General features: G+C 50.2%; 1 protein-coding gene across 1 annotated transcript in view; it reads left to right on the forward strand.

The window, feature by feature from the left end:
* The window catches only part of SRL (sarcalumenin), a 43,226-nt gene that overhangs the window by 9,612 nt on the left and 12,766 nt on the right, over positions 1-20,848 (forward strand). The window contains exons 2-3 of the mRNA XM_004474326.5: positions 17,841-18,929; positions 20,499-20,600. Coding sequence (XP_004474383.1) covers positions 17,841-18,929; positions 20,499-20,600 — 1,191 coding nt within the window. The remainder of the gene's footprint in view (positions 1-17,840; positions 18,930-20,498; positions 20,601-20,848) is intronic.

The following is a 20,848-nucleotide window of genomic DNA, read 5'->3' on the forward strand; positions in this document are numbered from 1 at the left end:
TTTGTCCACCAGTTAGCCCAACTCCCTCACCTTGTCTCGGCCTGTTTCTTCACCATAAAATGAAGGCAGCAACACCTGCCGTGTTCATGGCATGGCATTGTTAATGAGACTAAGATGAGAAAATGGCTCTCAGATGCTGAAAATATTTTTTGATGTTTTTTTTAAGGTTAAAAGGACTATGGCAATAGTGATATGGTATCACTGTTGTATTACCGTAACTTGACATTTTCCCCGGGTTTCCTCAAGTATCGGACAAACAACTAGGGGAATCCCTCAACACTTCTGCTCCCTGTTTGGGACTATTTATCCTGTCCTCAAAGAGCTTACAAACCATGGGGGAGGCAGTCCGGGCTAAGGGCATGAATAGAGAACCATAGAAGGCAGATGCAGTCAGGGGCTAAAAATAGGTAGCCTGAGAGTTTTGAGAAGAGGGGAGAGGAGAGCTGCAGGGCTTGAGCTGGGTTTATCCCAGGAGGGCCCGGAGCAGGTGGAAGCCACTGGGAGATGACCGGTTTAGTTTGAGAGGGGTCTGTTGGCAAGATTTCATAGAGCTAGGCTTAGGTATTGGTCCTTAGCCTTAACCTCAGATTTTTCAGGAGTGGCTAGCTCTGAACGTGGAGTTCTTGTCCCTCATTTGGATTATAGTCTTCTAGTGGTCAGAAAGTATCACCTGTTTCTCTGGTCCCTTCTCCATCCACAGCCCACCCCAGTGCTCCACAGCTCATGTAGAGACCTGCTAATATACCCAGAGTGCGCTTGAGGAGTGAATGGACAGTGGCTGGGGACAGGGAGTTCCAGGAGGCTGTGGCTGGGCTGAGTGGTGGTGGGGGGACAGTGGCCCCCACCTGGGGAGTCTGCCAGCTCTCTGTGGGGCATGTCTCAGAGGCAGAGTGAGGTAGAGGAAGTACATCCTGAGGGCAGGGAGGTTGCAGCTCCTGGGTGGTAGAATGATGGAAGGAAAAACGGGCTGAGAACCACACACCTCAGCACTAACCATCCGTATGACCTCTGATCCGTCTTTCTGCGGGAGTCCGAGTATGTGGTTCCCTCACCAGGGGCTGCCAAGCAGAAGAGTGTGTTGGACACATGGGAAAGCCACGTGGGAAAAGAAATTCAGAGTGAATCCTCTGTGAAACCAGTGAGTGGTGTCATCTTGGCATCTTTGCCCTTGCCCTTTTGATGGTCTCCTTGCATGTAGCAAGGGTCCCCCCGACAGAAAGGGCAGGGTGTCTGGATTTCCTTACTGCAGAGGGTCCCAACACTAGGCAAGGTGGCTGGGTAGCTCTGTAGGCAGATCACTGTTTCACTCTGTGGTTTGTCTAGGCTGTGATGGAGACCTGGGGTAAGTAGGCAGGCCTCCAGCCTCACCTGAAGCCTTTTCAGGAATGGCCACCAGTGATCAGGGATGCCTTGGTCTAAGGACTCAGGTGTGTGTGCCTTAGCCCGGCTCTGTCCTACCCTTTAACCCATGACCGCTTCTCAGAAATGCTTGCCTCTGCTCCTGAGCATCCAACTCAAGCTGACATTGCCCTCTTGTGAGCTCCTCTCGTGAGCTCTGGGGACCCAGATATCTGTAACTGGATTTTGTCTAGGTTCTTGACTGTGCTGCAGAAGTGAATTTCAAGAGCATGTCGGGTGAGTTAGGCCAGTAATTTATTAAGGTAGGGAGGGAAGAGAAATGAGAGAAAATAACAGATCATAGGTCCCAGGTAGAGAGGAAGGGGCTGAAAAGTGATAAAGCGGGGTGATTTACAGACTACAATTTCCCATTGTAGATTATAAATGCCCAGGTTTTACTTGTGTGTTGATCCATGAGGGGGGACACGGCGAGAGCAGGGCACAGAAGACAGGAACAGGGCAGGACTGGCACCGGGATAGAGCGAAGGCAAAAGAGCAAGAAGTCTTCGTGCTTGCTTTTTAAACCATTAATTACTCCACCCCTTTGCTAATGGCAAGGGAGGAGTTCCAGCTGCTTGCTGTTTTAATTGATTACCCCACCCATAAATTCCCCAGGAGGGCCCAATTATAAAGTCCTTGAGGCATATCTGGGACTTCTGGAGGAAATCTTGTTCTGAATGGCAGAATCTTGTGTGTGAGGAGCTGTCTTCCGGCAGCCTTCTTGGGGTTATTGATGTCCCTGTGGACTTCTTGCCAGGTTCCATATCCATCCATTGATTCAACATCTTACTAGCCAGCTTCACCTCTGCTTGGTGCTGAGAATCTGTACCTGCTCTGCTCAGTTATCTTTGTGCCTGCTCCATTCCTCCTCCAACTAGACGGTAAGGTATTTAGGGGGAGGACCTTAAATGCAACAGTTCAGCTAGTTTGGTCCTCACAACAACCTTACAAGCTGGTAGGGCAGCCATTCTTAGAAGCTTTGAAACAAATAAAAATAGTCCTGGAGGGATTGTGGGAAGATGGTGGAATAGGGAGCTCCAAAATTCAGTCTGTCCACCAGAACAATTATTGAACAGGCAGGGACTGTCTGAATCAACTTTTTTTTTTTTTTTTAATTCATTTAAAAAAAAAATTACATTAAAAAAATATGAAGTCCCATTCAACCCCACCGCCCCCACCCCCCACTCCCCCCACAGCAACACTCTCTCCCATCATCATGACACATCCATTGCATTTGGTAAGTACATCTCTGGGCATCGCTGCACCTCATGGTCAGTGGTCCACATCATAGCCCATACTCTCTCACGTTCCTTCCAGTGGGCCCTGGGGGGATCTACAATGTCCCGTAATTGTCCGTGAAGCACCACCCAGGACAACTCCAAGTCCCAAAAACGCCTCCACATCTCATCTCTTCCTCCCATTCCCCACACCCAGCAGCCACCATGGCCACTTTTCCCACACCAATGCCACCTTTTCTCTGTGGACATTGGATTGGTTGTGTCCATTGCACTTCTATGTCAAGAGGGGGCTTAGATTCCACATGGATACTGGATGCAATCCTGCTTTCAGTTGTAGGCACTCTAGGCTCCATGGTGTGGTGGTTGACATTCTTTAACTCCACGTTAGCTGAGTGGGGTAAGTCCAATAAATCAGAGTGTAGGAGTTGAAGTCTGTTGAGGTTCAGGGCGTGGCTATCATATGGTCAGTCCAGAGTGAATCAACTATTTTGAAACTCAGGAGTCCAGTAGAACACTGTACTGTATGGGGAGGAGTAAGAGGGACAGGCTGGTAAATTAAGGTAAATACTAGTAAATTATTCTCTTCACCACAGTGGATACTGGTGCCCATCCTCTACTCTTGTGGCAGGTAGACATGAGGTCTATCCCCTGGCATAGTTGGCTGGTTCCAGAAAGGGATGTAAAAATTCACTTTCTCAAGATCTGGGGTGGGCACGGGCTGATTACGGCTTTTGGGTTAGCTACTTTTAATGGCTCTGAGGGCGGCTATTGTTCCAACCTGCCCCGGACAGAAGTGGCAGAGGAGACATAAAGATAGTGCAGATCTGCAGAGGACAGTTGAAGGGCTGCATTACTGGGCAGGTTAAGACAGTGCAGCTTTGGGGAGTGTCAAAGAAGCTCCTGGTGCTCTTCTTGTCCCTTTCCTTATGCCCTCTTCAGGGCAGTTTGAAGCCAGCAGGACCTCCTTTTGTGGGTCCCTGGCCTTGTTCCAGCTGGATAAGACTGATTTGGGAAACTCCTTTCCAGCATTCCCCCCAGAATTTTCCCTCTAGGCAAAAGCAGTTTGAGACAGCCAAAGCAGTGTAAGAAAATTGAGTCAGAGGGAGGGCCTGGGGCAAAGGCTTACCTGTGTTAAGTATAGCAGTGGAACACCCAGGACTGGAGAAGGTCTGTCTCCTGGGAAATAGAGGAGACATCCAAACTCCTGTAAACAGGGGATCTCCCAGGGCTACTAGCAAGCATAAGCCTAGGACAAGATACAGGCCCAGAAAAGACAGGGAGGATCCTGTACTTTGCATTTAGCTTGGGCGGACCTTCCTGATAAGAGGGTTGACACCCAAGAAAATCTTTGACATATCATCAGCTGGCTACAAATCTCAAGAACTCCATTTCATGGAATAAATCCCAGAGTTAACATTTTAAAATATAAAATTACAGTTTGCAAAATATATTACCAGACAGTGGAGCAGGTGTAGCACATGCTTCCCTTGTACAAGTTCCCAGGTTCAATCCCCAGTACCTCCTTAAGAAAAGATTACAAGACAAAAAAAAAAAAAAAGATTACAAGGCAAAGCAATAGGAAATAATAGCTCATTCAAAGGAAGAGGATACAAATCCAGAAAACATCAATAAAGAAGACCAGACTGTGGACATATGGGACAAAGACTTTTAAAAAATGATCTTCAGGGAAACGGACTTTGGCCCAGTGGTTAGGGCGTCCGTCTACCACATGGGAGGTCCGCGGTTCAAACCCCGGGCCTCCTTGACCCGTGTGGAGCTGGCCCATGCGCAGTGCTGATGCGCGCAAGAAGTGCCCTGCCACACGGGTGTCCCCCGCGTAGGGGAGCCCCACGCGCAAGGAGTGCACCCATAAGGAGAGCCGCCCAGCGCGAAGGAGGGAGCAGCCTGCTGAGGAATGGCGCCGCCCACACTTCCCCTGCCGCTGACGACAACAGAAGCGGACAAAGAAACAAGACGCAGCAAAAAGACACAGAAAACAGACAACCGGGGGAGGGGAGGGGAATTAAAAAAAAAAAAAAGATCTTCAGTATGCTCAAGGAGATAAAAATACAGAGAAGGAACAAGGATATCAGGAGAACAATGAGGAATATGAGAACCTCAATAAAGAGACAAACTATCGAAGACCACAATAACTGAAATGAAAAATTTCCACGAGGGTTTCAACAGCAGTTTGGAACTGGCAGAAGAAAGAATCAGTGAACTTGAAGACAAGACACTTGAAATGAGTCAGGCTGAGAAACAGAAGGGAAAAAGAAATATTAATAGTGAAAATAGCCTAAGACAGCTATGGGACATCATCAGGTGTTCCAGCATACACATTATGGGGGTCCCAGAAGGAGAAGAAAGAGATAAAGGATGGAAGAAATAGTTAAAGAAATGACAGAAAACTTCCCAAAGATAGTAAAAGGCTTGAATATGCACAGCTGTGAAGCTCAGAGAACACCAAAGAAGATAAACTTGAAGAAAAGAAAAGTGCCCCATCCCATACTAATCAAGCTGTCTAATGCAAAGGACAAGGAGAGTTCTGAAAGCTGTAAGAGAAAAGCAATATGTGTGTACAAGGTAGTCCCAATGAGATTAGATTAAATTTTTATCAGAAAACATGGAAGTAAGAAAGTTGAAATACTTAAAGTGCTAAAATAAAACAATTTCCAACCAAGAATTTTATATCTAGTGAGGCTTTCTTTCAAAAATGAGGGAGAGATTAAGACATTCCTAGGTAAACAAAAGCTGAGGGAGTTCATCACCACTAGACCTGCACTACAAGCAATGCTAAAGGGAGTTGCTACTGAAAGGAAAGGTCACTACAGTGGTTCAAAGAGGCATGAAGAAATAAAGACCCCTAGTACAGGTAACCATATGGGTAATTATAAATACCAATATTATTGTATTGCATTTTTTGGTATGAAACTCTACTTTTTACTTCCTACAGGTGCTAAAATGGAAATGTGTAAAAAGTAATGATAAATCTATGGTTTTGGAGTATAACGTCCAAAGATATCTGAAACAAGTACAAAAAAAAGGGGTAATAGAGGGGTATAGGAACTGTGTACGTGTATACTATTGAAATCAAGTTAGTTCCAAATCAAATATGGTTGTTATATATTTAGAATGTTAGATTTTAACCACATGGTAATTATAAGGAAATATATATGAAAAATACATCCAGCTAGAAATGAGAAGGAACTCAATATGGTATACTATACAGAAAATCAAATAAATATGAAAATAGGCATTAAGGGAAGAATTGAGAAACAAAATTGATATAAGACTTAGAAACACTAAATAGCAAAATGACAGAAGAAAGTCCCGCATTATCAGTAGTGACCTGAAATATAAATGGATTAAACTCTCCAGTTAAAATACAAAGATTGGCAGAATGGATAAATAAAGTGCTGCCCAACTAAATTCTGTTTACAAGAGACTCACCTTGAATTCAAAGACATGAGTAGGTTGAATGGGAAATGATGGAAAAAATATACCATGTACCAAAAGAGAGCTGGGATAGCTGTACTAATAACAGATAAAATAGACTTTAAGTTAAAAACTGTTGTGAGAGACAAGGACAGTCATTATGTACTGGTAATGGGGTCAATTCAACTAGCAGACAACAATTATAAATATATAGGCATCTAACAGCAGAGCCCGAAGCAAATACTGGTAGATCTGAAGGGAGAAGGAGGTGGTTCTACACTAATAGTAGGAGACTTTAATTCTCCACTTTGAGTAATGGATAGAACATCTAGACAGAAGTCAGTAAGGAAATACAAGATTTGAACGATACTCTAAACCGGCTAAACCTAACAGACATATGTAGAACACATCACCCAACAGCAACAGAATACACATTCTTCTTGGGTGCACATGAATCAGTCTCCAGGGTAGACCATATCTTAGGTCACAAAAACAAGTCTCAATAAATTAAAAAAATATTGAAATAATACACTGTGTCTTCTCCGACCACAAAGAAATGAAGCTAGAAATCAGTAATAGGGAGAAATGGAAAATTAGCCAGGGCCAGGTGGAGTTGCACTCAAGGAGATGGACTGGAAATCCACACCAAGTGAAAAACATTTCTTAGAGAATAATAGTTCTACAAGTATTTATCATGGGAGTTCTTTTGCTTGGCACTTTTTCAGGCCTCCTGGAGACACAATAAAGAGAAGTTGGACATAGTTCTTGTCCTCGAGGTGCTGCCAACCTAGAAGGAAAGATAGGACAGCCTTAGCTGGCACTCTTCCCCACAAAGGCCACTGCAGCCCAAGGCAGGTCTGTCCTTGTCACTTGGCCCAGTGCAGACGGCGGTGGATCCCCAAGGAGTTGAGGCCAGAGAGAGAACCATGCGGTCTAGAGACGCAAGAACGGGAAGGTGCTGTGGAGGAGGCAGGCCACAGGTGGGCTGGAGGGCGCAGGGGGGACCTGTGGAGAAGCAAGGGCGTTTCTGGTGGGAGGATGTCAGCCTTGAGACAATGCACAGGCTTTGGTGCAGGGATGGCGGCTCTTGGTCTAGGCCCTTCATTCAAGTCTACCGAGGGAGCTGCAGGCCTGCAGGTGCTTTTGTGTAGCCCTCACCGCAGACCAGGGAGTGTGGAATGTACACTCGCACTTGCCTCTCCCTCTGCTCCTGCCCTTGGCTTTAACCTTCCTGTCTCCACTGGAGCCCCATGAGAACTAAGGAGTAGCTGGCCTGCCCTGCCTTTCTGTGTGGCCACCAGGCTGCCAAAGGAAAAGAAAAGAACTTACTAGCCTAGCAGCTCCTGGGTGGTGAGAGCCTCATCTGGTTTCAGAGTGTGAAGAGATGAGACTAAATGCAGAGAACTCTGTGCCACCCCCACCAACACTTGGTGACACGGAATCCACTGAGTCGGTTATTCTGAGGTGGGAGCTACTCTCAGGTTTAATTGCTGGTAATGATTCCGCCCATCCCTGCAGCGAGGGGGGAGGACTTGAAGACCTGCCCTGAAGGAAGGGGCCCACTGCTCATCCTGGAAGCAGGTCTCAGGGTCTGAGGCCCAGGTCTTTTGCCCCTTGGGAATAGAAACCAGGCTCTAGCAAGACTGTTTCCAGGGGAGACCTGAGATTTCTAGAATATTCTAGAATATTTCTAGAATAGGATGGCCATGCATTCTAGACATCATTACCTCTGAGTTCCAATTTTGACATGATATTTCAGGGTGATGAACTGATTTGCTCTGGGGGCTTAGAGTTTCTGCTGTTTGTGGAGCAGAAAGGTGCTGGAGATGGGAAGCTCTTCTTCCCTTTCTCTAGTGATCCAGATTCCAAAAGACTCTTCTGGTCCCATCTTCTTGTGGCCTCTGCCTCCCCAAAGGTAGACAGCTAAGCCCTAGTCCCAGCTCACAAGGACCCGCTGCCCTCAGTCTCCTGGTGATGCTGCCTCCCTGCATTCTTCTGGTGTCACCAGCAGCACCACGACAATGGCTGAGCAGGGCTGGGCTGAAGGCAGGAGGCCCTGGGAAGCATGACCCTCACCCAGCATCCTTCCCCAAGTTTCTGTTCAGAGCTGTAGGTGGGGACCCAACTTGAAGTCATATCCTATCCAGATGCCCCTTTATAAGCTCCCAGCTGGCATTCATTGGGAGGTCATACCTTGTGGTAATGAATAGAACAAATGAGTGGTCCCTAGAACACCATGTCCAAGGGATAGGATAAGACGTGAACATAAAAGGGTTAGGAATGTTGGGGTGAAAAAGGAGTCATTTGTTTGGGAGCCCTCGTGTGAAAAACCATGGATTCAGAGTTTGGAGACTTGGCAGTAGCCCTGGTTTTGTCCTAACTCACTGGGCAGGTGCTATTCCCTCTCTGGGCCTTATCCGTGAGCTAGAAGAGCTGGGCTAGTTCATTTCTAAGTTTCCTTCCTCTTCCAGAAGTCTCTAATGGTGGCAAAATCTGGCCTCTTGGTTCTCTAGGGCAGCCAGAACAGAGTACCACAAATGCACAGCTTAAAACAATAGAAGTTTATTCTTGTGCAGCTCTGGAGGCCAGAAGCCCGAGGTTGAGGTGTCAGCAGGGCCACGCTCCCTGCAGAGGCCCAGGAGGGAACTTTCCCTGCCTCTCTCCTGGCTTGCGGTGGTGGCCTGCAGGACTCTAATCTCTGTGTCCATTCATCTGGCCTTCTCCCCTGTGGGTCTCTGTCCTCTCCTTCTCTTATAAGGACACTGAAATATCAGCCCAGGGCCTGCCCTGATTCAGAATGGCCTCATCTAAGCTTGAGTCTGTCTGCAAAGACCCTATTTCTAAATGAAGTCACATTCACAGGTCCTGAGATTAGGGCTGATAGGATGTCAGCCTAGCTTTTGGGGGACACCGTTCAACCTGTAACAGTGCCTAGGCAGTACTTTTTCTGAAAGGGTCTTTGGGCCAAGGCACACAGGGCAGAATGTTTGTAAATAATTACCACTCCAGCCTTTGCTCTTGACTTGACCTTCCTCCTGAACCTAGGGGAGCCTATGCTGAGCAGACTTAGGAATGGACGGCTTCTCTGGTCTTCTTGGCAGCTAGGAGGTGAGAGCTGCTAAAGACCCCTCACTGGCTGAGCAGTTGTGGGGAAGGGGTGGTTTGCCAGAGTCCCCTGGCCTCCTGGTGGCAGTGCCTCCACTCACCTGGCTCTGCTAACGCAGCAGAGGCTGGTGGCACTGGTGGCACTGGTGGGAGAAGGGCCATGTGTGGCTGTGCATGCCCGTGTGCAAGGCTCCTCAGAGTAGCACTGTGCCCAGTTGAGCAGGAGCAGCAAAGCACTACTCAGGTGGGATCTAGAACAACTTCCTCTGCCTGTATGGCTTTGTCAAAGCTGGGTTCTCCAGACCTGAATCATTTCAACGGGTCCATTATTTGCCCCCTGTGCTCACTTACAGTAAGGAAGTTAAGGCCACACTGGTGCCACTTGTAGCCTTTCTCCACTTGTGCTGCCATTTCCAAGAGTTTTGAAGGGCCCTTAATTGTTCTCTGCCCTTGACCGAGGCCATTAACCCATTCTCAGAGCTGTGCCCCTTATGAATCATTCTGTTGAAATTTCCCTTAGTGTGCACTTGTAATGGGAGAGAAGGGAAGGGTCATGATGAGCAGATGCATGGGAGGGGTCTAGGAGGTGGTGGGGAGAGGGGAAGCCATGTATTGCCTCGGAAGTTTCTGGGTGAGTCAGGGCTGGCTGACGCTGGGAGTCAGTGACTGCAGGAATTAACTTTGGGCTCAGCAGGCTGAGCTTTGGCCCCTGTGAGTGTTGACAGCTAAGCCCATTCCTGTTTCCAGGCCAGTTGGAATCTCATGAAGAGAGCAGGGCTGCCCCAAAGGCGCCTGGCCTGCTTCTGGCTGGGAGAAGGGGAGGAGGAGCCCCAGGCAGGAAGACCTTTCTGGCCCCCAGACTGGCCCCCAGAATCAGAGGATCAAAGTTGCAGATTGAAGGGTGAGCCAGCTGGGCTCTCGTCCAAAGCTGGTTCTTTTGGCCCACTCACTGAATTTGGGATTTGGCCTGGAGTCTTTGCTCTTTCAGGAAATAATTGTTCTTCTACCTGACATTTATAGAATGCTTTTCTTTTTGACATCGCCTGATGTTTTAGGCACTCCGAGGTGGTTGGCCCAGCAGCTATGATCCCATTTCTAGAGAGGCAGGAGGGAGCAGCCCAAGGTCATATTGCTGGTTGGTGAGCAGAGCCCCCTCTCCTGCTTCCCACCCTAGGCATCTCTCCACTGCATCCAGAGAGCCCAGTCATGCTCTGGGTCACCACAGCGGGGAGTTGTCAGCCAGTCCCCTCCAGGGTCAGGATCCCCCTCAGCCCATGAGCACGCTGAAGGAAACCCCTGGGCCACTGTCCTGGCACAGCCTGGGAAAGGTGTCAGAGCCACTGCCCAAGCTCTAGAAGCAAGCAGACTTTCTCCAGCTTCCCTGGGTTGGGGATGAGTTGGGTCTGGTCCCACTGCTCCCTTCATCTGCCAAGCCCAAGAGGGCTCTGACTTGAACCCAAGGCACTATGTGACTGGGACCTAGGGAGAGTCACATTCCTTTGGCTCTGTCTTTTGGGTCTCTCCATGCCTGGTCCCCAAAAGTTAGACCATCAGCTCCTCCCCATAGATCCCAGGGAAATTTTATTCCCTTGGGTTGGTGGTAGAGGCAAGGCAGCCGCCTCCTCAGTCTGCCTCAGAATCCAGGCTGCATCTCCTTCTCCACCCCTCCCTTCCCCTCCAGAGCACAGCCCCTCTGAATGGAGGTGATAAGGATTTCTGTCCACTTCAGGCAGGGCTGTCTCTGGAGAAATTGGGTACCCAACTGAGTATCCTTTTTAATGATTAATTTACACTGAGAGGTTAGAACTTAGCATTTTGTTCTTCCAAAGGTATTTGCCTTTCAAAAGTGAACGCTCATCACATCCATGGAACCTTCCAGCATCAGCAATAAGCTTGGATATATACAATAGTAGTGAGATGTTGGGCAGTTTCTTTCTGTACCTCCCAAACCAAGAATTCCCAGGAATTAGGGTGAGGTGGGAAGTGAAGTTGTTCTGTCAATTATCTGGACTTTAGGGGTTAAAACAACTGTCTTGAAGTGTGAAAGCATCTTATGATGATGGAGGAAAGAGGGTAGACTGAGAAGTCTCTGTCCTTCCGAGGCAGATTCAAGCCTCTGGTTAGCTTGGGGGTGAATGGCACATTGCTGAGAAGGCTCCTTAGTGTGAGAGCTGGGCTTTAGTGCCAGCCAGCTGCTAGCTAGCCTAACTAGTTCTGTGGTCTTGGGAAAGTCAGTTATCAGGGTTTGGGGATCCTTATCAGTGAAATCAAACTAGTTGGTCTGAGAAGGGGTCCCTTTGAGGCAAGAATTCCGTGATCCTCTCTGGTTGGTACCTTTGTCATAGTATCCTGTCCTCTGGGTGAATCACCTTGGGCTAGAGTCCAGCTAGGGACAAGCTGTTCTGGTGGGATTAGCCTTGATTTTAGGAGCTTGGCCAGGAGGCCAAAGAAATCAAGAACGGCTGCCTCTTTCACGGCACCCCAGTTGCCTTTGTCTGGGGGGATGAGGTAAAGGCCAAGTGAACGGTGAGAGAAAGCGTTTTAGGGTTCCCTTGAAGATGTGGACAGCACTGGCCTCTGGCAAGCATTTCTGTTCTAAGGTCCTTATCATACTGGCCTCCCACGAAGTTGTCTGAAGGCATCATCTAGGAAGTAAAAGAGAAAGGGGCCTGAGTGGTAAATAGCACTCTGTAGAAGAAGGTCAAGAAAAACTATGACCCATACCCACACCCTCCAAGAAGGTACAGAGGTAAAATCTAGAACAAGGAAGGGGTAAGTCTGCCAGCTCCAGCTATGGGATCTGTGCTTTCCAAAGTGTTCAAGGTATCACCTTGTGAGACGGTGTGTTTGGGCAGAGAACAGTCCAGTGAAAGATGTGGGGCTCCTTGGGAAGCAGAGGGCAGTCTCCTGACTCCCTTTGGCCGATGTGCCCATGGTAGTATTGGAAAAGGAAGGTTTTCCCCAGGACTTTATAACTGATAACTCATCTACATGACTGTGTGAGAATACACAAGAAGTATTTTACTTATATGTGACTTTGGACTTGATAGTTTCAGTTCAAAGGGAAGCAAAGTCGTGTGGAAGAATAATCTTGGCAAACCCTTATTAGAAACAACTGCCGAGGACCCCTGAATAGGCTGGGATTGAGTTGACATTTTATTCCATGAAGCACTGCATATAAATTCAGTGCCTGGAGGGCAGCTTGAAACAGGTAAACAAAACAGTACATTTTGGGGTCTGACTCCTGGTCTTTCAAGCTTCAGTTTCAGCTTCAGGACAGAAGCCCTGACACTGTGTCCTGTGTCCTGAGGGTGGCTTAGCACAGGAGTTCTGGGAGGGGAGGCACATATGCAGGCAAGGACTGTCACCTGAAACACACAGATCCACACTACCCAACCCCAGAGAGCAGCACCAGGCTCTGGGAAGTTCTGCGGGCCACGAGTCCCATCGTCTCGTGGGCAGGGAAGCTTTACTTGGTTTCTCAGCTCGAGTTCTAGCCCATCTCTGGAATAACTTGCTGAGCAAACAGCCGAACTTTCCTTGTTTCAAGAGAGGTCAACAATCCTAATTTTCCTGCCTCAGAGGACTGTAGGAGGATCAGAAGAATATGGATGTGAAAGTATTTGGAAGAGCACAAAGTTCTGCACAAAGGCAAGATGTTATCTAGCTCAGGGCCTGGCACAGACTGACGGGCAAATGTAAAAGATGCTGGAGAAAATGAGAGGAGGCCATGGAAGAGGCTCCTGTAGGGAAGAGCTTTGGTTGTCAGTCCCTTCCTCTTTTTGAGCAGTGGAGCAGACAAATCACATCATGGGAGAGTTGCTGGGCAGGAAGGAGGAAGGAGTGCTGAACCCCAACTGCTTCGTCTTCCTTCCCCCCCACCCCTTAGTCACTTCCATGGAAACTTCAGGCTTTGTGGGACATGGTTGTGAACCACTAGGAAAGTGGAAAGAACTCTAGGCCAGGGGCTGTGGACTCCAGCTCTGTCACAGCCTTGCCCCTGACTCTGGGTATTACCTTGGGTAAGTCTCTTACGGCTCCCTGGACAGAGCCGCCTCCTATACAGGTGGAATCGCCAAGGCCCTTGGCAACTCCACAGTCTTTGGGAGTCCATGTGGAATTGCGTTGGACCCAGTGAGGAGCTGGGCAGAAATCAGTGTTTGCTTTGTGGTAGAGAGATAAGACCTGATCCTGGAGCTCCTACCAGGAAGGCTGTGGGGTTGGGGGGCAACCGGAAGGCCATCCCCCAAAGAGAGGCTGATGGCCAGGGGAGTGGTGGGAGAGAAAGCAGAACTGGATTCTGCTACGCCCTGTCCAGGGTCTGAGCTGGCCCCAGCCTTCAGCCATGCCGCCGCTCTTTCCCATGATCTCCAGGCTGAGCTGGGGTCCTGCTATTTATATTTATGTGCCTGACGTAAGCCCCCAAGCTCGGCCAGGACCGGCGAGGCTGCCTTGGCAGCGGCACATACAGTACAGTACTTCATGTTCTGGGATAGACCGAGACTCATCTTACGGATTCAGCCCATCCAGAGCGTCCTTGGTCCCCACACCTCCTCCTTCAGGGGCCAGTGGGAGACTTCAGCAAGAGAGAGCACCACCTTCAGCCAGTGAGGGGGACAGGAGGAGGGAGAGAAAGATACTGGCCTTGGATGTAATGGAATTGAACTGAGTTTAATTGGAGGCCCCTGAAGCTTCTGCCTATGACTCCTCAAGGAGAAACAAGGACCAATGGCACAGCTGCTTCCTGAGAGTCAGGTTCTGGGGCCCAATGGCACAGCTTGTTTCATTGGGAGACATTCTGTCTTAGAAGTTATTTTTAGCCCAGGAAGGAAAGTCACTGGCAGGAGTCTTTTTTACTCCACATTGTTTAGCAGGAGGTCAGGGGGTAGCTCAGCACTATATCCTAAAAACCAGGGAAGGATATGGATGTCAGTGTGTGTCCACATGAGCACACACTTTAATTCCTCTGTCCAGGGCCCAAAAGTGGAAACACATAACAGTGCGAAGGTCATGGTAAACAAGTTTTTCATCCCCAAAATCTGGGGTCCTCATCTCCCTTTGGACTGTGCACCCCTCTCACTACCACAGGGGACTGAGAGTCTTTAGGGAATATCAGAAATGCCACAGTAGGTCAGACCTCGAGTCCATTTGGCTTGATGTCATCATCATCACCATCTTCACCAGCATCATTGTCACCATCTCCCCCACCAACTTCACCTCCATCACCATTACCATCATCGTCGTCACCTCCTCTGCCACCTTCACCACCATCATTACCATCACCATGACCACCCTCCCCATCACCGTTACCATCATCGTCGTCACCTCCTCTGCCACCTTCACCACCATCATTACCATCACCATGACCACCCTCCCCATCACCGTTACCATCATCGTCGTCACCACCACCACCACCTTCACCACCATCATTACCGTCACCATGACCACCTTCCTCATCACCGTTACCATCATCATCGTCACCACCACCGCCACCTTCACCATCCTCTTCCTCACCATTCTCATCACCATCCTCACCAACCCCACCACCACCCTCCTCGCTGGTGGAGAGCAGCAGGGGCTTGTGGAAAGGGCTGGATCCCACAGAGGAGAAGCCTTGACTACAACTCTTCTCAGGGTAAATGCCAGGCACTGGGAGAGCCATCCCAAATCGGGAGCCCCTCAGTGGGTACATGAGTGGGGAGGGGCTGGAGTGGAAGGCTCAGGGCCAGGATTCTTTGGCTTAGCAGTGGCTCTGAAATTTGGCTGTATGTTAGAATTACCTAGAGAGGTGTTTTTTTGTTGTTTTTTTTTAGGTGCTGGGGCTGCACCCCTATTTAAATCAGAATCCCCAAGGAGGTGGGGAAATGTGTGACCAAAGCACCAGCTGTTTCCCATATGCAGTCCATGCTAAGAACCACTGTTTTAGAGAGTTTTATGAGATGGTATAGACCTGCCCTTCTCAAACTTTAACATGCAAATGAAGTCAGTTGGATATCTTGTTATAATGCAGCTTCTGATTCAGTGGGTCTGGGCAGGGGCCCAAAATTCTGCATTTCTGACAAGCTCTCAGGTGCTGCTGTGACTTGCTGGTCTGTGGGTCACACTGAGGAGCGTTGAGTGTAGAGCCTGCCCGCGGCTATTGCTCTCCTTTGCAGCCTGTTACCAGCTATGTGATGTTGGGTAAGTCACTCCAGGTTTCTGATTCCAGTCTTCTCATCTGTAAAATGGGCACAATGAGGAATCCTTGCCTCACAGAAGCAAGTAAGATTAAGTTAATGTTTTATATGTAAATTGCTTAAATGTTCCCTGGTAGCCATCAGCACAGATGTGGTGTGAACCTTGCTGCTTAGAGCCCTACGAGTCTCCTTGGGTTAAACCAAGTTCCTGCCTAGATTTTTCTCCAGGGATGGGGGGGGGGGGGTAAAGATACAGGAGAAGGAATCAGGACTCACAGGTATTTAGGTGGTAACAGAAGAACATTTTCATGCATAATGTCCAGGCCCCTCTCCCTACCAAGGGACCAGGACTTCTTATTGGTACCCAGATCACACAGACCTCTTCTAAGCGCTTCCTGTGGGTCAGGTGGGGCCCCCAGCATGGTGCATGCATGTAGAGGGGGGCTGAGGAACCAAGGCAAGGAAGGGCTGGAGGTGTCTCCCGGTGCTCCCCTGGATACATCATGGTGTGGAAAACCTGGTCAAGCTGCTGGTGGTTCTGGGTTCCAGCTACCCATCAGCCACTTAGTGTCTTTGGCTCATGGGCAAATCACAGCCGTTCTCCAGATCATAGCTTACTCAGCTCTAAAGTCTGGCTGACAGTAATAATCGAGGAGGTTCAAATCAGTCATGCAAGGAAAAGTGTTGGCAGAAATGTTGTAGCAATATATGGGGCTATTCTTTAAAAAAAATTTTTTTTGAGGTAAAATTCACATAACATGAAATGAACCAATTTCAATTCAGCGGCATTTATTAAGTTCACAGTGTTGTGCAATCACCACCTCTATCTAGTCCCAAGACATTTTCGTCACTCTAAAAGGAAATCCAGGTCCCATTAGCAGTCTCCCCACTTTCCCCTCCTCACAGCTCCTAGAAACCACTAATCTACTTTGTGTCCCTATGACTTTACCTATTCTGGATAGTTCTTAGAAAGGGAATCATACAATATGTATGTGGCCTCCTGCCTCTTCTTTCACTGAGTGTGTCCTGCAGGTTCATCCATATGTGGCATGTGTCAGCACTCCATTCCCTTTTATGGCTGAATAATATTACACTGTATGGATACAGCACATTTTATGATCCATCCATCCACTGGTGGACACTGGGCTGCTTCCTTTTGGCTGTTGTGAAGAGTGCCAGGGGGTTCCCCTGTAAGGAGAGGGCACCAACTTTCTCGTCCTGAATTTGACAGCAGACTGGCTCTGTGGGGACTAATGAGAAAATATTAATTCCTGATCCCTGGAGGCTGTCCATTTCAAGGCAGAAGGAGCAAGAGGTGGCTTTTTATTGTAAGAGGCAGAGATGGGAGTACCAGACTGTGGCCTGAGAGAGGGTGGTGTGCACCCAGGGGAGAAGTGGGGTGCTGCTTCCTTAGAAATCAGTGGCTAGATGCCTTGGGATCCCAGGGAGAATGGGTCAGGCAGGGAGACCTGGTGGCTGCCTCAGCCACCCGCGGGCAGGGCTCCAGTGGGGCCCTCCCCCGGGGACCCTGCAGCGTTCTCCCATGGTGGGCATCCTTCACTGATCCCAGCCTGGGTGGGAGAGGGCAGGCAGGCCCAGCCCTCTCAGCTGGCCCTTCTTACCTCATTTTCCGAACAAGTTAAACTTGTTCCTTGGCAGAGACCCCCGGTACAGACTAGGTCCCTGCTTTGCTGTCTTCTGCTCTGCTTTCCTTGTGCCCCTAGCACTCCCAGGAAAGCTGTCGGCCCTTAGAAGGGGATCCCCTCTGCAGGGGTTGGCTGAGGCCACCAGGAAGCCCAGGCCCTGCCCGTTTTGGACATGTCCTCTTCCTCGGGCCATGTCCACCCCAATCTAAGAGAGGCCAGCAGATGCCTGCCCTTAAGGGGACAGGGTTGGATGTGTGACTTAAGATTGAGAGACACAAGTAATCCCTTAAGCACTCCGCCATGTAACCCAAGATGATCACGCCTGCAAACACCTGTTTTCACTCCTTTGCTGATAGCCGTGTACAAAGTGGACTGGTTAATGACTCTAGGAACTGACAAGGGCTAGAACGTAGCTGCATTTGTAATACCCTGGAAATCTCTGCTGGTTAGCCAGGCTGCACATACCTACTAGCAAGGCTGAGGAAGGACTTGAAGGCACACTCGAGTTTCCATCTGGAAAATTAGGGGCTAGTGGGCGCGCCGAAGGTCAGGGTCGGGAGAGCCCGGCTCTCAGCTGAGTGCAGCCGCTCCCTCCCCTAGTGGTGGAGAGTAGGCCACCCCTTCAGCTGCTGAGGGGTGCACACCGTGGGAGGGCAGAAGAACAACGCCCGCTCTGATGGGCACGCAGGGCACTTACGAAGATCCAGGGAGGTAGTGTTACTGCACTTCAGGCCACGCCACATTCCCGGAAGATGGGAGCTAGACTAATTTAGACTCTTTTGAGAAGCAGAGCAAGTGCCACCAGCCCTGTGAAACTGACCAATAATGTTCTAATCATTTAGAGCTGCAAGTCTCTGCCTCGGGTGGCACAGAAGATGTTGCCAATTTGTTGGAGAATCATTTCTCTACTGGAGATGCAAGTCTGGAGGAGACGGAAAGGGCCCTTTATGCAGATGCGGTCCCTCCAGAGAAGAACCTGCTGCTTCATAACCCAGATGGCAGTGAGGCTGAGCACTCGGAAACCACCACGACTGGGGCCCCTCCAGCTGCTGCCAGCCCAGGCTCTGACCCCGAAGCCAGCCTCTCCAATATTTCAGCCTCCGAGGCAGCTCCACCCCGGGGCACTGCAGGACCTGGGGCCGAGGAAGAGGGCTCTCCGAGAGCAAGTGCCCTTCCTCCAGAAGGGGAAGGGCAGCCAGAGCTCAGTTCAGGAAAGGGGCAAGGAGAGGAGGAGGCTGGGTGTGGGCTCCCCATGGAGGGTGCTACGGATGGTGTGGCAGGTGGACAGGCTGGGAGTGCTGTGGTCTCAGAGGAAACAGAGGCAGACCTGGGAGGCACCCCTGCCCTGCAGGCAGCAGCAGGGAAGGCAGAGCCTGAAACCAAGGAAGCCTCTGGTAGCTCAGAGGTGGAGCAAGGCCACACCCCAGAGATGGGAGGTGAGGGCAGCCCAGGGCCCCCTCAAGAGCCAGAAGAACTAGCCGGAGTCTTGGAAGTGGAATCTGTCGGAGAAGAGGCAGAGGTACATGTCGACCCAGAAGCCAGGGAGGGGCCTGAGGCCCAGGGGCAGCGCAGCCCCAGCCAGGAGGCTGAGGAGCCTGGGGAGGCCGACCCCCCGGCTGGCCAGCCACCAGAAATGTCTGTGGGGGAACCCGGCACAGCCTCTTCAGAAGAAGAGGGCGACAATGGCAGTGTGAGCGAGGAAGAAGGAGGAATCCCATCTGAAGAAGACTCCGACGAGGAGAGCAGCAGCGGGGCTAGCTCAGAAGAAGCAGGGAGTGCCTCAGAGGAAGCCGGGGAACCCCAGGAAACAGCAGAGACCGAAAACCAAGGGAGCGAGGGGGCCCAGCTGAGCTCGGAGCAACTGGACACAGAACCCAGGGGCATCACGGCCCAGGACACTGAGGCAGAGGAGACCGAAGAGGGGCTGCAGGGTAGGGGAAGTCTCGCAATTGCCCATCGGGGGAGGAATTCCTTAAAAGCAACCCCAGCGCCTTGGGCAGCTGCGTTCTTCTAGGAAGTTTGGTCAGGGATGGGGGTGTGGGGGAGAGACCCTCAGCTAGTCCTGGGCTCCTTAGCTGGAGTCCTGTCCAGGGACCTGGCCCAGGGGTACCTGTGGGTGGTTCTGTAGCCACTCAGTTAGAATCTGGAGGGCCTGAGGGGGAGGCTGTGCCACGGAGGGTCCCAAGGAAGCTTGTCATTTCTGAGTTAGGCCCTCAGGAACCTGCTCCTTAGGGCCTCTCGATGCACTTCAATGTGGCACAGCACCTTTACCTAAAAGATAGGATTAGTGGTAGGCTCTGAGAGGCTTCTGGGAGGGAGGGGTTAGGGTGGCTTTGCACTCTCCCTGGTGGCTTCCCCCCAGGTTTCCATACATCCTGCTTGTCAGGCCCCGAGCACTCCGTAAAGGGAGAGGTGCCTATAGTCAGCTCCCCGCCCTCCCTGGCCCCATCCTGCTTGAGTAGGTTAAGCATCAGTCTCCTGAGATGCTGCAAGATGTGTTTTGGTTCTCATCCGCGTCCCATCCCTAGAGGCACCATTTCTCTGCCCACCAGGCGTGAGTCCAGTGCCCTTCTGGTCCGCCTTTGTACCTGCCTGGGTAGAGCAGCTGTGATGAGAGGCCGGGGTGTGCCAGCACCACCCTCCCTGGGCCCACGTGTGGTCCTGGGCATCTCTTGCTTGGACATAGGCCAAATGTTTGCTTCAGACAAGATTTCAGTGCAGCTCCTTCCGCTCTGGTCTCTAACCAGCAGCCAGGCGAAGCCTGATAAAATGCTAATTCGATCAAGTTAGTTGGGCCTAGAGACCCTCCCCTGCAGACTCCTTATCAGGGCTTTCAAGATTACTGCCCCACTAAGCTCTCCAGCTCCCTACCACTTCCCCTCATACCTCACTAACTCTGCTCCATCCACAGGGCCTGCCGCCTGTTTCTTGCTAAAATTCTCCTATCGTGGGGCTTTCAGAAATGCGCTCTGCTGTCCCTGGCAAACTCTTCCCTCACTCTTCACCTAATCACCTACTCACACAGCAGACCTCAGCTTACATGTGGCTTCCTTGGGGAAGCTTTCTCCTGATTGCTAAGGCTGGGGCAGAACCCTTCTTATATGCCCCATTGCCTCTTGACTTTTTCCATCCATAGCTCACATCACAGTGTATAATTATATTATTTTGACAATTGCTTATTGTCTCTCTCCCCACTAGACTGTAGGAAAACTATTTCTGGGCAGGAGCTGTTTTGTACACCATTGTATTCCCAGCATGATGGTCCATGCCCAGCACAGAGTAGGTGCTCAGTAAATCTTGGTTGAATAAGATGGATCATGGAGCTTAAAAGAAGTTGAGTTTGGGTTTTTACATTCTATCCTCAAGAACAGAACTTAGTGGGTTTGACATGGCAAGCCTCTTGAGCTCCTACTGCAGCCTGGCTTTGTCCATCTTTGAAGCTTAAGAGTCCAGCTGGCTCTTAGCTTTGCCCTAACCCTTCTCTGTGCTTCTCTTCCCAGAAGAGGCAGAGGATGTGACTGAAGAAGCCCCAATGAGGGACCGCTCCCACATTGAGAAAACCCTGATGCTGAATGAGGACAAGCCAGCTGATGATTACTCTGGTAACCAAGGAAAGAGACAGGACTGAGGTTGGGGCTGGGAGAGCCACGTGGTCAGTGACCAGGGCCCAGCCCAAGAGGCTACTGACAGCCAGAGCAGAAGGGGCTGCAGTTCTAAGGTCAAAGGGAAGTACAGGGAAGAGGAGAACCCTGGAGGCGGGGGCATGGTGGAGGAAGGCCCCTGAGTGGGTCCAGCTGGATGGCTGTAGACTGGTAGAGGAGGAGAAGCGATCCATGCAGAGGGACCAGCA

Source organism: Dasypus novemcinctus, unplaced genomic scaffold (genome assembly GCF_030445035.2).
Source record: "Dasypus novemcinctus isolate mDasNov1 unplaced genomic scaffold, mDasNov1.1.hap2 scaffold_330, whole genome shotgun sequence".
Taxonomy (NCBI): domain Eukaryota; kingdom Metazoa; phylum Chordata; class Mammalia; order Cingulata; family Dasypodidae; genus Dasypus; species Dasypus novemcinctus.